General features: G+C 45.0%; 1 protein-coding gene across 1 annotated transcript in view; it reads left to right on the top strand.

Moving 5' to 3' along the window:
- Positions 1-14651, top strand: part of CALB1 (calbindin 1) — a 160307-nt gene that overhangs the window by 138145 nt on the left and 7511 nt on the right. The window contains exons 7-8 of the mRNA XM_086965978.1: positions 3942-3997; positions 8482-8521. Of these exons, the coding sequence (XP_086822104.1) occupies positions 3942-3997; positions 8482-8521 (96 nt within the window). The remainder of the gene's footprint in view (positions 1-3941; positions 3998-8481; positions 8522-14651) is intronic.

Here is a 14651-nt window from a genome sequence, read left to right as displayed (position 1 = left end):
CGCCGTTTCTCCGTTATCCAGCAGGGACTTGAATTTATCGGTGGTGGCAATGAGGGCAGTCTCGATGCTGTGGTTGCTGCGGAACCTGGACTGGGTAGGGTCCAGGATGTTGTTCTCCTTGAGGTAGTGGATCAGTTGTTCGTTGACAATCTTCTCGATGACCTTTGCCGGGAACGGAAGCAGGGAGATGGGCCGGAAGTTCTTGAGGTCCTTGGGGTCCGCCTTGGGTTTCTTGAGTAAGGCGTTGATCTCGGCGAGAGGTTGCTGCCTCGAAGGAGGTGTTGATGACTTTCCGGAGATGGGGTGCGATGGATGTGCTGGCTTTGTTGAGGATGTGGTGTGGGCATGGGTCTGACGGAGATCCTGAGTGGATGGTATTCATGATCTTGATGTTGTCGTCGTCGTTGACGTTGGTCCGGGAGAGCAGTCATTTGGTGCGGATGGTGGTCATGGGGCGGAGGTCTCAGTGGTTGTCTGGGCGGTTTGCCTTTGAAGCTGTCATGGATGTCTGCAATCTTGCAGTGGAAGAAGGTGGCCAGCGAGTCACACAGGTCTTGCGAGGGTGGGACGTTGTTGGTGTTGGAGCTGGGGTTGGAGAATTCCTTCACAATGTTGATGAGCTCTTTGCTGTTGTGCGCGTTGTTGTCTAGGCAGTCTTTGAAGGAGGCCCTTTTGGCAGATCTGATGAGGTGATGGTATCTGCGGGTGGCGTTCTTGTGGGCTGTGTCGCTGTCCGGAGTTCGTTTACGGAGCAAGATCTTCTCCAGCTTTTGGCAGGTTTGCTTGGAAGCCTGGAGGTCTTCAGTGAACCAGCTGGCTTTCTTGTTGGTGTGACTGTTGGAGGCTTTCTTGATCGGGGCGAGGGTGTTCATGCAGTCGTTGATCCACTGTCTGAGGTTGCGGGCGGCAGTGTTAGAGTCGGCGGGTGGGCTCTGGGCCAGGGTGGTGGTTAGCCGGTCTTCAGTGACTTTGCTCCAGCAGTGGCGAGGCATCTGTTGGGTGCGGTGGTGCGTGTTGGGTTTCTTGAAGGTGAAGTGGATGCAGTAATGGTCGGTCCAGTGGAGTTCGGTGGTGTGGTTGAAGGAGACGTGGAGGCTTGCGGAGATGATGGGGTCAATCATGTGACCGGCAGAGTGGGTGGATGTTGTGACGAGTTGTCTGAGTCCGAGGTTGGCTAGGTTGTCGATCAGGGAGGTGGAGTTGGTGTCATTGTGGTGGAGGTGGAAGTTCAGATCCCAGAGGAGGAGGAAGTCCATGGAGGCAAGGGTCGTGTGTGCTGACGAAGTCGGCGATGGAGTCGCTGACCTGTGGTCGGGGTCCAGGGGGTCTGTAGATGAGGGTTCCTCTGAGGGTGGTGTTGGGGTTGTTGTGGATCTGGAAGTGTAGGTGTTGGGCAGTGCTGAGGGTGTCGTCTGTGTTGGTCGAGACTCAGAGTGTTCCTGTGGACGATGGTGATTCATCCCCCCGCTCGGTTGGTGCGGTCACTGCGGGTGATCTTGTAGCCTTCGGGGATGGCTATGGCTATGTTGGGTGCCGAGGCGGGGTTCAGCCAGGTCTCCGTCAGGAATGCGACGTCTGGGGAGGTTGAGTCGAGTAGGTCCCAGTGTTCAACGGCATGTTTGCGGGCAGAGAGGGTGTTGAGAAGGATGCATCTGAGGTGGTTGGGTTCTTTCCTGGTCGGCAGCATGGTGAGGCGGATGCTTGGAAAGCTGCAGTTCTGGCAGGTGAAAGCTCTGTGGGTGCGCTTCGGGCAGCCAGGAAGCAGGTGTGTGATCGTCTCGTGTTATTGCGTGGAGGGTTCTGGCATCCTAGCGGTGTCGGGCGTTGTGGCGTTCGCGGGGTCCTGGTCCGGGGATGTGGGAGGGAGGAGCAGCTGGGAGGTGGGAGCTGGGCGGTGAATGGGATTGGAGGGGGTGGCAGGCGGCAGGGATGCAGAGGCGGGAAAATGAGCGGGCCGTAGGAGAACTGGGCACAGGAAGGAAAAACAAGTTTAGGCAAGAAAACAAGTACAGGCACAGAGGAATAAAAACAAGTCTGGGCAAGAAAGCAAGTTAGGCACAGGGGAATAGAAACAAGTCTGGGCAAGAAAGCAAGTACAGGCACAGGGGGAATGAAAACAAGTCTTGGCAAGAAAGCAACTACAGGCACAGGAGAATAAAAACAAGTCTGGGCAAGAAAGCAAGTTAGGCACAGGGGAAAAATACAAGATTAGGCAAAAACAATGCAGGCAGAGCCGTGCAGCAGCGTGGGGCGCGACCTGCTTGCGAGCAGAGGAAAGTGATAATTACCTCCATCTGTATTTGACATGTGTTGGCCACAGTATGGTTCCCACCCTTTTTGGACTGGAGTCCGTTGACCTTCATAGTTTTATTTTGTCCTACTATAAGCAGCCTCTAAAATCTCATTAAAGTAAGTAAAACATATGAACATGTTAAACTAATAACAATCTGTTAAATTTTTTTAGTGTTTCCAGACGGTAGACAGAGGGGAAAGAGATGGTTTATTTTGGAAATATTCAGGGGGGTAGCTACAATTAGTGCAGCAGGTGCAGTGGTTCCGGGGTTCAGGAGTGTAAGGCCCCCCGCGCCACAGTTACGGTAGGTGGGTGGCAGGAGACGCATTGCTATTGTTTGTCCGGGGCACCTTTTCGGCCACTTCACACATTCCAATCTTGACACATTTTGCACACTAATCTTGTAAATGGCCGGACCTCCGCAAAGACCTTCAAGGTTGTCACGCTGAAGGTAACGTGAACAGAAGTGTGGCTCAATCTGAAACTTGATGAAGCTACATGTGTCATACAAGTGTGCACACGTTATACTGCACCGCTTCTATGCAAGATAGCTGAACCATTCTCACCGAATTTGTCACAAACATCTGATGAAAGGAGTTTGTCATTGAAACTCAGCATTTTCCTTAATCACAGCCCTTCCTCATGCACACACACACGAGGAGCAAATCCCTGCACCGCTATGATATATAAATACTTTGGAACAAATAATTAGTGTAACTCATCATTTCTTAAGTGTGGCACCAACTGGTGAAGATGGGAAAGTTTAACCTTTGTAATATCTCTTGGAGAACTGCACAACCCCAAGTGCAAATTAAGCTTTTAACTCCTCCTTGCAATAAATGTACAGTGATGTAGGGGTGTCCAGCGTAGGCCCACAAGGTTTGCATTTATGCCAGATCTGCAGCAAATCCATAAAAGATACATTTCTATATAGTGAATGTAAATGGAAGGCATATACATAGTCAATGGATATTTCTAAAATATGGCATGGATTTGGCCTTTGAAGGGCTTTTTTTGGTTTGACGTGTTAATGCAAATTTTATGCAGATTGGTTAGGATGACCGCCTAACTTAAGGCCATTAATGGCACCGTTTCCAGTGCTGGACATTTGTGTGATAGCTTAATGCATTCAGAGTGTTGTGTCTTTTTGCCATTCAACCAATTAAACTTACACACCCTGAATCCCTGATATGTAGGTGAATAGTTTGTGACTGGACATATGGGACCTGATTGATAAATGTAAAATTATAGTTTTGGGTAAGTTTACGTTTATTGGTATTCACAAACTATGACTTAATAGTAAGTTGAAGACTACGCAGAGTCCGCAGCTGAGGCGGAGAACTCTGCACATTATAAGAGAGGATATGTCTATCTTTTAAAAGGCCGAGTTTTCCACTAGAATTGCGGAGTCTTAAACTTACTATTAACTTATTGTTTGTGAATACTAACAATAAAACATAAACTTATACTAAAGTCCAACATTCAGGCCCATGATCTGTCACAACATAACATGACATTAGAACACATAGTCTGGAGTGCTGTGACCTCCATATTTTAAGGGCCCAAAGCTGTCTTTATAGTCAATTTAATACAAATGGAATTTAACTTTCTGATGCATGAACCTGAATCCATTCTATTTTCCTTCCAGCTCAGAATGTTCGATTCCAATAACGACGGGAAGCTGGGATTGACAGAACTGGCCAGGTAGGCGTCTCTCTTGTGACACCCTGGCTTGCGGCCAGTTTAAAGTCCCTCTAATCCCCTCCTTTCCCTTGCTCTGTGGCTGCTGTCTGGCCCTGGTCATATGATATCGACTTCATGTTTGCTGCTACAGATTTAAGGATTTCGCAAGGCTCTAAACTGACCCTGACACAAGAAACGGTAAATCCTGGTTCGTCCTCGCTGGGTTATTACCGTAATCCAATACAACTGTGTAGGAGTGAGCAGGTGGCAAGCCTGGAGTTAGTGTCTCGAAGCCTGTGCATTACAAGCGAAGAAACCAAATGTTAGAGTTCAGGAAAGAATGACGTTCTACCTCCATAGATGAGATCATATATATTATTAACGCTGTATAATGGAATACATTTAAGACGTGACAATCTTTAATTGTGTTATTTAACCTTGCGCACGTGGGGGCAGATTTACAAGCCCCTTGCGCCGATTTTGCGCTGCCGTTGCATCACTTTTGTGACGCAGCGGCGGCGCAAATCCTGCGCCATGGTGCGGGGTACTTACAACTTGACGCATCTGGGAGATGCGTCATGTTGTAAAACCCTGCGCCACGTATAGGCGTTCCTGCGCAGGGAAGGGCGTTTCTGTGCCGTTTCTGCCCCATGGTGCGCCGCATTGTAAATACGGCGCATCATGGGTGGCAGAGCTGCGGCACACAATTACTGGTGCATCCCTGCTAATTTGCAGGGATGCGCTAGTAATTGTAAATCTGCTCCATGGTTTTTGGATTATTTTCATTGACTAAACCTGGACATGGATATTTTGTATTTAGAGATTTACTAAGAGCTTTTAAGGTAGAGAGGGGAGAAAGTATAGGTGTTATAGTACACCCTAAACAACAGGGCGTGTTTCAGTGAGAGCTCAGGCACGCAGAGCAACAGGGTCGAGGCCAGAGGGGTGAATTATCAGCAATGAAGGAGGTGCTATAAACACTGTGCAGACCAGAACAAGGGCCTGCCAGAGCTAAAATATCAATCTTCAGAGAAAAACATTGAAGTGCAACAAAGATGGAGACTCTGATGCAACAGAGCACAACAGAGAAGAAACTGAGAGTGCAATAAAGAGTGAGGAGAGGGAAAGACCAGGGAAAGGAGGGACTTTACAAAAGAGCCACAGAGAGCATGAGGTATGTTCATTGCAGGTCCAGTGCCAATGACAATCACAAGAGAGTTGATGGGTGATCAGTACCTATTTGAGTCCTTTATAAATGTCAGGTTTGATGGAGTCAAGTGAAGGTCTAGTGGGAGCAGAGGGCAGTGCCACAGGCTGCGGCATTGGACGAGAAGGGATGAATGCGAGGTGTTCTAAAAAAACAGGGATTTCAGGTTGCAGCATTTCAGGACTGCACAAGCTTCTTCTTTGACTCCCGGAAAGGGTCTAGGTGTCAGTTCTATAGGGAGGAGGGTCAGCATATTGGCTATTACTAATCAGACAGGCCTTTTGTAGATCCATCTGGCATCAAAGGTAATGCTGAGCATTTCTTTCTACATACTTTCTACATTCTGAAATAATTTCCCTGAAACTATTTAGTCCACATTGATGATGATGATCATTGGTTTGTTCTTGTCAAGATGATGAACCCTTCTGGCATAAACGGGTGGCATGGACAACGCCTCTTTTTGAAATGGCTTTTGGGCTTCGTGTTTGAGACTGGTACTCCAGCTTTCAATGATCAAACTGCTCCTTTCAGTTACTCTGCCCATTAATTTACACACTTAACATTTCATAAACTCCAGAACAATCATGTGTAATATTGTGTAAGCTGGGAGCCAATGCTTTTGCAGCAACCTGCATTCCCCTGTTCACATTACACAGCATGCTGAAAAATTGAACTTTAGGCTTGCCTTGCCCTGCAAATCCTCCTGCCTGAACTCTTGAAATTGATTTCTTTGCTTCTATTTTCTCATCCTCTAACAGATCCTCCCTCCTTTGATCATTTTCTCCTTAATTGCTCATTTTCTCTTCCTTTTTTTCATCTGCTTCTGTTTCTTCTAATTTTTTTCACTGTGATTTTTCCTGGGACACTTGGCTACTGTTCTTATTTCTTTCCCTTTAGTTAAATATTTTTCAACCATTTCTCTTTAAAGAATGGTATCCTTATTTTTTAATACTGTGTCTGAATCATCAACACTCGTATGGTTCTTAAATAATCCAAACTCACTAATAAACCTCCTGAACCCTTGCTTACTCTTGAAATATCTTCATTCAAACCGTAGGTCAATGCGCTGGGAATGGTGCATTGACCTACGCAATGAAGATATTGCAGAGTGTAGTTCAAAGTGTGGTGCATATCAAATAGAGTTCTATTAATTTCTAGGGTATCCTATCATTCAAGCCAATATAAAATACGTAGGTATTTGTGCCAAGCTTCCTACATCTGTCTATTTAGGCAGCAAACAAACTAAAGCACTCCTCGCTCAACCATTGCCCAGAACTGGGTAAATGCTTGACCTCAAAACTGGTGGCCCTGGAAGTAGGCTTTCTCTGGGGAAGATGATTACTAGACATCTTACTCTGCAGTGCAGTAGTTTTGGACTAACTAACCAATGTGTAAATCTGGCTAGATGGCTTATTGATATAACACTGGATGCTTGCATGAGCAGCGATCTCGAAGTCAAAAGATCAAATTCATGCAGAGCCGACTGAAAATGTACCCTTCTGTGATCTGTTAACTGAGCGCCTTCCTTATAATAATGATAAAAGTTATTATCTACAGCACTTAGAAAAAGAGCAGTCATGCGGTGTGAAGTGATGTAAAACTGAATCTACTGTTTTTATTATTATATGAAGATAAATATTCAATTAGACCAAGCAGCACACTTGAAGAATGTTTTCTTTGTGATTTTCAAGTATGCTGCTTGGTCTAATTGAATTAGAACAAACAGTTAAACCTGGTCTGACAGAACGTTTGCATTGAACCGTTTACCACAAACGAATGGCATTCTTTGTATTATTGAAACCAGCCTGGTGAATGCTCTTATCAACAGCAAGTCCAAGCCCAGTTTTGTCCTCTCACCCTTACCTCGAGTCCTTTCTTCGTTTTGGCCCTCCCTAAACAATCCATTTTCTCTTTACAGGGGGGTTCCCTCCATAATCCCATGCAACCTCTTCTTGTTTCTGTGACCTTGTTTTTTTCTCCCACACAGTAACTAAACAGCACTACTCACGTTACCTTCCTTATTTTTCTTTTTACAAGTGGGTTCTTCCAGGCCCTTACTTTTTTGTGCTTGACTATTCCCTCCCCTGCCCACTCTTCATGTTAGTCCACCCCAGCTTGTCTGTTGCTTCTCATGCCCCATCCTGTAACGCCCTGGTGTATTTTTTCCGCTTTTCTTCGATCCCACCTACTCTGCTACCCACCCACTTCATGTGCTAGCCTTCTTTACCCCTTTGGTTGCTCCTCTCTCCTTCCCAACTTTTTCTGTTTTTTGAAGTTATTATGCTTTTTTCAGAGGACCCAGCAACTCCAATTTTTTAACAGGCTGTTCATTTCTGTAAACAGTAAATTAAAGTTAAAAAAACTAGCATTTGCAATGCAATAGGTCTCGCATTTGCAAAAGTTTGACCTATTGGCATTGTAAATGACAATGCCTTTTATTTATGTGTTGGTTTTTAAAACATAAATAAAAGGCATTGGCATTTACAATGCCAATAGCTTAATCTCTTGCAAATGTGAGACCTATTGCATTGCAAATGCTTGTTTGTAAATCGCGGTATGTGGCGCTTTTACCAAAAAAAAGCATTTGTTTGTTAAGTTTACAAACATGTTTTTTCTGTAAAAGCGCCCCATGCCATCTATTCACTTTAATGTTGGCCACACCCCTTTCTTTAGACGTCGCTCATCTAAAGAAAGGTGCATGGCAGCAGGCAAAGCGAAAGAGTGGTATGGGTGCTTTAAAAAAAAAAAATGTTAAGCAGCATTGCAGTACCATTGATTCCAGTCAGCAGAATCAGAAACTACAGAGTCTCCTACAGTTGATAAAAACACCAACATTTGTGACGAGTAGCAGAAAACTGACATGCTTAGGTGAATACTTAGCGCATCACAAAGGATAAAGTGAATTATTTCCTGCAATCAAGCAACACTAGATTAGCAGATCGATATGTACAGATTTCTGAATTCACTACAAAGTGAACCACCTTTTATAAAAAGGTACTAACATGCTTACTTTATTTTAAAACAAACCCACTAGACAAAGTAACGCACTCAAATTAAAGTGGATTAAAAACCATTTGCAGGGAAGACATTACTATCTGTATATCAACCGGCATGCCTGGGCATTCACGTGCGAACCCCCCACCAATAAGGAAATGTAGTTAAGAAGCATTGTTTTGTATCTGTGACCAAAAAGGGAAAATCATCTTGGTCAAGCAGGCTTGTACATTTGTTTTGGCACACTGTTTTTTTAAAGATTCATGGCTGTTAATATATTTATTTGTTAATGTTCACTCTCAAGGTTACTTCCAGTGCAAGAAAACTTCCTTCTTAAATTTCAGGTATGTGTCGTTATATTGTCACTGAAAATGTTAAGTCTAGTAAATGAGTATTTTGTTTATGATACATTAGTGCACTTGACTGTTCAAACTGAAACACCAAGCATCAGTAATGTGGGTACACATATCAAATGCGATGATATGTGTGTGATGGCACCGTCATGTGTTGTGCAGCCTATGTCACCTGCAGCCATCATCTATTGGATCAGGAGACCAGTTGAGGGAAATAGACTTTGTCAAACCTCTACTCCGCTACCACACACCTGCATACCTTTGAATCATCCAGAATTCAATCAATCAATCAATCAATCAATCAATCAGGGGTTTGTATAGCACTTTCTGGAGGAGTGGAGGTGTCTGGTGGGTATCTAAACCCAAAAAAGGTGGAATATATCCTGATTGCTAATGACATCAAACTAGCTGCAATCTAGGAATGGGTCTCCAGTTTGAAGTTAGAAAGATTCACAACATTGCGATTGAAGGATTGGTTCCCATATACCAATCCATGTACACTCAATTCTATTCAATACTAAAAAAGTTCACTGAATTTTCTGTATAATGTATTGTTATTTATTGTGTTTCAATTGGTGTTTCACTGTTTGTGGCTAATATGAGTGAGGCTGGAAGGATGTAAAGCTGAGTATTACTTGCATAGATTTGATTTCACAGCCTTCAGATCACTACATTTGTAAGCACTGAACATTCAGATCTCTGAGTCTTCGCCTCTTTATCATTAATATATCCTCCTCAATTGAACACAGCCCAGTCCTGACTCACTGACCACTCCAGCCTCACCAGTGACTATATTTATGCCCTTCCTTCCTCTAAAACAATTCTATTTAATATTATACACCTTCTGACTGTTCGATCTATTGTTTACTACAAATCCTACAGATCAAATGTTGCTTAATGCACCTCTTTCTTCCACATGCCCGCCACAGACCGTATACGCATACTGCAGACAACAAAACCTTCCAGTGACAAGTTTGACCCAGAAAGCCCCTGTCATGCAGGCCTAACCCCTTACTCAATACCCTCTATCTAAATCATACCTGCAAAGCTTCTAGTCCTACCATTGCTAAAATAAACCTACCACTGATCACTCCTAACTCTCTTACAGCTATTATTATAGCTTCTTGTGCTCTCCAAAAGTAGCACACCTCTGCTCTCAGCACCCTTCACTCTGGTAGCTGAGTTTGTCATGACATTGAGTCAGCTGTCATTCATGCTTTTCAGTTAATCACTTGTGTATCGTCTCATTTTCTTACTTGTAAGTGCACTGTTTGATACTGTTGATCACTCCTTGAGTATAGCAAGTATGCTAACCTCAGGGTGACATAATATGCCCTAGAGCGTCTCTTATTCTGCCTCTCAAACCTTTACTCTGGTCATTTGGTGTTCCTCACTTCCTGCTGCTAGTGATTTGAGCCCCTTAAAGGTCAGCCCTGAAATTTCCAATTTCCCTAGCATGCTGCTTGGTTCTCTTCTATCAGCCACTATAGTGAGGATGCAAGTACTGAATATTTGCAAAATATGCTCCACATTCCTTTCTACACAGCCCATTTCCAAAAAACAGCCTTGTAAAGAGAAATATCAATGACTGTAACAGTAGTGCTACGAGTCCACCTTTGTAGAAATGATATTTCTTGGTCAAGAGCATAAATGCCACCACGTCTACCATCTTCATCTACCACCCATTATCGTCAGGAACCTGGCTGCTTCTCCATGGAGGATCGAGCCGTCAACTAGCTTCTAATTTTGTTAATCAAGGTATTCTATAACTCAAGTCTATATAGCTCACACATGTACTAACTATGTGCAATGCTATTCAGAACCTTGTTCGCAAAGTCTAAACCCTTATGCTTCTCTAAAACCATTTTGTAAACTTTCCAGATGTTGACCAGCCTGCCTACGCACTTCATTGGAGCACTCTGGTCTCCTTCCTGCAGGCCACAACTTCTCTCCCACTATAAACTTTAAGTCCTATTTTTAAATGAATGTCCTATTGCTGACTGAGCTCTCCCTTGATACCAAGTTCATTTGTCCTTGGAATCCGCTTAATATAAATATGAAAATATCACTATATGCTTTGTGTTACTGTTGCCACTGTTCAGGTTTCGTTCACCAATCATCTATTTGTCTTTGGATGTGTCCACTCACACTATTACGGTGTGCCTATTTGCATGTTTTTCTACAAGAAGTGGTGTTCAATAAATTACTTCTCAAGCTTCGAAGGAGTTGGGCTCCCAAGCCCAGTCACTAGGCACTGATCCTCAATGCTTCAAGGCATAGAGGTCCAGCAGGCAGATGGCTCCAACCATTGCTGCAGAGTATCACACTGCTCATGCTGTATTTTGGGAATAGGCAGTTCCAGTCTGGAAGCTTATATATAGAGAATACGAGCAAATGACTTTGTGAACCACAGGGTCATATTTATTATTATTTATAATCAGATCTTAGTTTCTGCTCTTCAGACATTATCACAGATAAATGCAAATCTTTGTATTTGAAATGGGGTTGGTACTGCTAAACAGCAGAAATGGTGGGACGCTTGTGATAGCCGCCCCCAAGTTCTCTTTGCACTATGGGGTCCCCCTCAGCAGATGGTTTCCCAGAAAAGACTAGACCCCTCTCCTGGTGCTCCATCTGGGAACCATCCAGGTTCTGTGACTGGGTTTTGGGCATCCTGGGCCTCTGCCCACCCCCACCTCTCCTCCTACTCTGAGAAGGGACATGGGACTCTCTACTCATCCCAGTACACCAAGACCTATCTGGGCTACTGCACACCTCCCCCTCCTCCTTCGGTTGGGGGAAGCCTGAGCAACTCTCTTTAGAATAACTCCCAAATGCATTTGCAGACCCTCTGGCACTCACCCAGAGGCCTGCCTCCTTTGCAAGTTCCATGGGGTCAGAGAACTTACACACAGGTGTCGGCATAGACCTGGAAAACAGCAAAGGAACATGTGCTCTCTGTCAATCCCATTGAAAAGCACTTAAAAATTGTTTGCTGTGCTACCCTTCACCCATCCCTCTTGTGGTTTGCACCAAGGTTGGTGAGGCAGTTTCCTACTGCCCCTTAACCTCAACCTATACTCTCCAGAAGTGAAGCCATACCTCGTTATCAATGTTTCTATCATGGGAGGGGGGACCACTGTCTGTCACTCCCTTCTAGGGCCAGTAGGGCATCCCTCCTTTCTCATAATATAACTCCCAGGCCATACTCCCAATCCTTCTCAGGACCCTGCGCACTACCAGAGCTTCCTCATATTCCTGAAACCATTGATATATGTCGTCCCCCTCCTTGAAGCTAGGCACCAAATCTGTAGGTATGTGGGTGGTGTTCCTAACACTTGATTCACAATTGCTGCCTCCACTGGACCCCACCGGCAGCACTGGTGTGTACAGAACTCTCAAACTACGCTGATGGGCTAACCTTTCTTCAAGAACTAGTTTCTCTCTGGCGAAGGTCCTTTCTGGCCTCCGCCATCCTCTCCTGGACTAAAGCTCTTTCCACCTCAGCCTTTCACTCCTCCATAGCCAGCTGCGCCAGTTGCAACCTCAGATCCCTTACCTTCCAGCTAGCTGTGAGCTCCTCAGGGAACAGAGATTGGGAGGTGACACTGCTCCTGGCACTAGACCTAGCAAGGACTCACTATCTATGAGGTTCTCTACTTCTACAGGCGTCCCTGCCCGGTTATTTTCTCCCTCCTGGTCAGTCTCTTTAGGGTCACTGCCCTCTGGGGGTTCTGTGGAACCTTTTAGGAGGTTCCACAGCTTAGGATACTTAAGAATACCAAACGGGTCCTCCTCTTTGGAGTCCTCCCCAGAACTACAACCCTCCTTGTAATTTTCCTCAAAACTACTACCCATCTGGTTCCCTGTTAGGGATGTTTGCCAGTGCGCCCACTCATATTAGTACAGGGTTTGCTGAAGGTCCCCCATTTCAGCTTCCTCACTCACAGTTAGACCCCTCTCCCTACAGAACCCCGACAACTCCTCCACCAGGTAAGACAACAAGTTGTTCATATCAAAGCTAGATTCCATTTTGGCCGGGTAAAAACACTGGTATAAACAACAAGTGCAAGAAAATAAGGCAGGAGTAAACAATAAAATGACCAATGAGAGAATCAGGAAAAAAAACATGTAATGGTCTAAGTGCAGAATTTGGTTGGCTAGGGTTAGCACTTCAGCCAGGCAGAACCCACCTCTCTAGTCAGGGCAAGTAAGTTACACATAAAAGATAACCCGTGGTCACCCCCTTGGTAGCTTGGCAAGAGCAGTCAGGCTTATCCCAGAGGCATTGAGTAAAGCATTCCCGCAACCCACTCACACCACCAACACAATAAATTCACTACAAAAGAGACTCCACAAAATATATATAAAATTATATAATACGTAAACCATAGAACAAATGACATAAATCAGTGATTACTTTGCCAACTAGGCAATTGTCAAAACATCACAATGCATGTTATAAGAGAACAACTGATATGTTGTAAACCTTATGAGAATTATTACTGGGCATATTATTCACTCCCTGAAATGGTACTCTTTGTCCGGTCAGTTCAAGGTAAAACACATCAATACATCATGGCACAAAAATGCTGTAGTTTTTGGTTAGCTCAAGACCACAGGTGACTCACCACTTTACCATAAATGCTGTCGACACCTAGATACAGCGCACCTGCACTTCTCATACAGGCTATGCAGTAACGTAGATTCCCAACATAACTCACAGGCACACCAGCAATACTACTACTAGGGATATGGTAACCCAACAACAATTGAAGGGCTCAGAGACACCTACATGCCCATTACACGTAACACAGTAAAAAATGTTTACAAAACTGTGTTTAGGGAAAACCTAGATCGGGGCCGCCTTGAAGACTCACCCTCACCTACCACCAAGAGTCAGAGGCTCCGAAGTATGTTCAACAGAAGGGAAGGCACCACACTGTAAGGTTCAGTGGGGAGATCTCGCAGGTGCCCTCGCACACCAAGCAAAATCCCAGCAGCTTTGCCCTGTCCTGGAAGAACTGCTCTGAGAACCCTCCTAGACTTCTCAAACCGCTGCTGTGGAGCTGTCAACAAGGCTCAGAGGTGGATAAGAGTCAGGGTGCAAAGCACATAGAGTCATAAACACAGAAAAATTCCCACTTTCTAAAAGTGGCATTTCTACAATACTAATGAAAAACCACCTACACCAAAAAGCAGGATTTATTATCACCACTATTATAAACATGAGTACAAAAACATAGTTCACAAGGAACTCATTTATCTAAGTCAGTCTAGAATCTGCAACTGAAATAGTTGCTCAAATTAAATCATAACTAGAGGTTTGTATACAGACGCGAGAAGGCCACAACACCTGCAGGATGTGCCTTGGCAATCAGCTGGGCCCAGGTGGCAACAAGACTACTGCTTTTCGCCTCCAGGGAAACCCAGAAGGTGTCCCCATCTAGGAGATAGACTGCTCAGTGCTGCGGGGCAGAATCATTGGTGTGCCCAGTACGGAGCGACCTCTCTGTCGAGCGGTGAGCATGCCTGGGTGAAGTTCCCTTTTTCTTGAAAGATCCTGGCTTCCCTGGGCAACAGCGCTTGACACATGCTGCTTGCTGGCACAAGGGGAAGGGAGAGAAAGGTAACTCTCACCATGCGCTTCTCTTTGGGGCAAAGATCAAATCCCAATGAAGCCAGCTCCACACTGAAATTGCAGATGACTGGGGGGCCAGACTCAGAGTTTCACAGGCAGTTCTGGGCAGTCATAGGTCCTAAAAGAAGTACTGGGGGGCAAAAAAAGCAGAGAGACAGGCAGTAGGCTAGCTCACTGGTTTCCTCGGCAAAGTGTCAGTCTCTCTAGCAGCCAAGCATGCAAGCAAGTCATCACAACAAAGCAAAGTTCAAGTGGTAGTTTTCCACGCAGCACAGCAGTCCTCTGGTGCAGTATGTAGAGCCAGCAGTGTCTGGTTACACGTCCCACGCATTGTCTAAAAACATGAGGTCAGAGCCCCTGTACTTATACTCAAAATATCTTTTATCTGGAGAACTTCAAAAGAAACCTTAGAGGTGTGCAACACCTCCTTTCAACTCAGCCCTGGCTCCAGACGTACAGCAGGGGGTAAATCAGCCCTTG

Source organism: Lissotriton vulgaris, chromosome 4_1 (assembly GCF_964263255.1).
Source record: "Lissotriton vulgaris chromosome 4_1, aLisVul1.2, whole genome shotgun sequence".
In the NCBI taxonomy this organism is placed as follows: Eukaryota; Metazoa; Chordata; class Amphibia; order Caudata; family Salamandridae; genus Lissotriton; species Lissotriton vulgaris.
The sequence above is the reverse complement of the archived record's forward strand: the minus strand, read 5'-3'. Positions and strand labels throughout refer to the sequence as shown.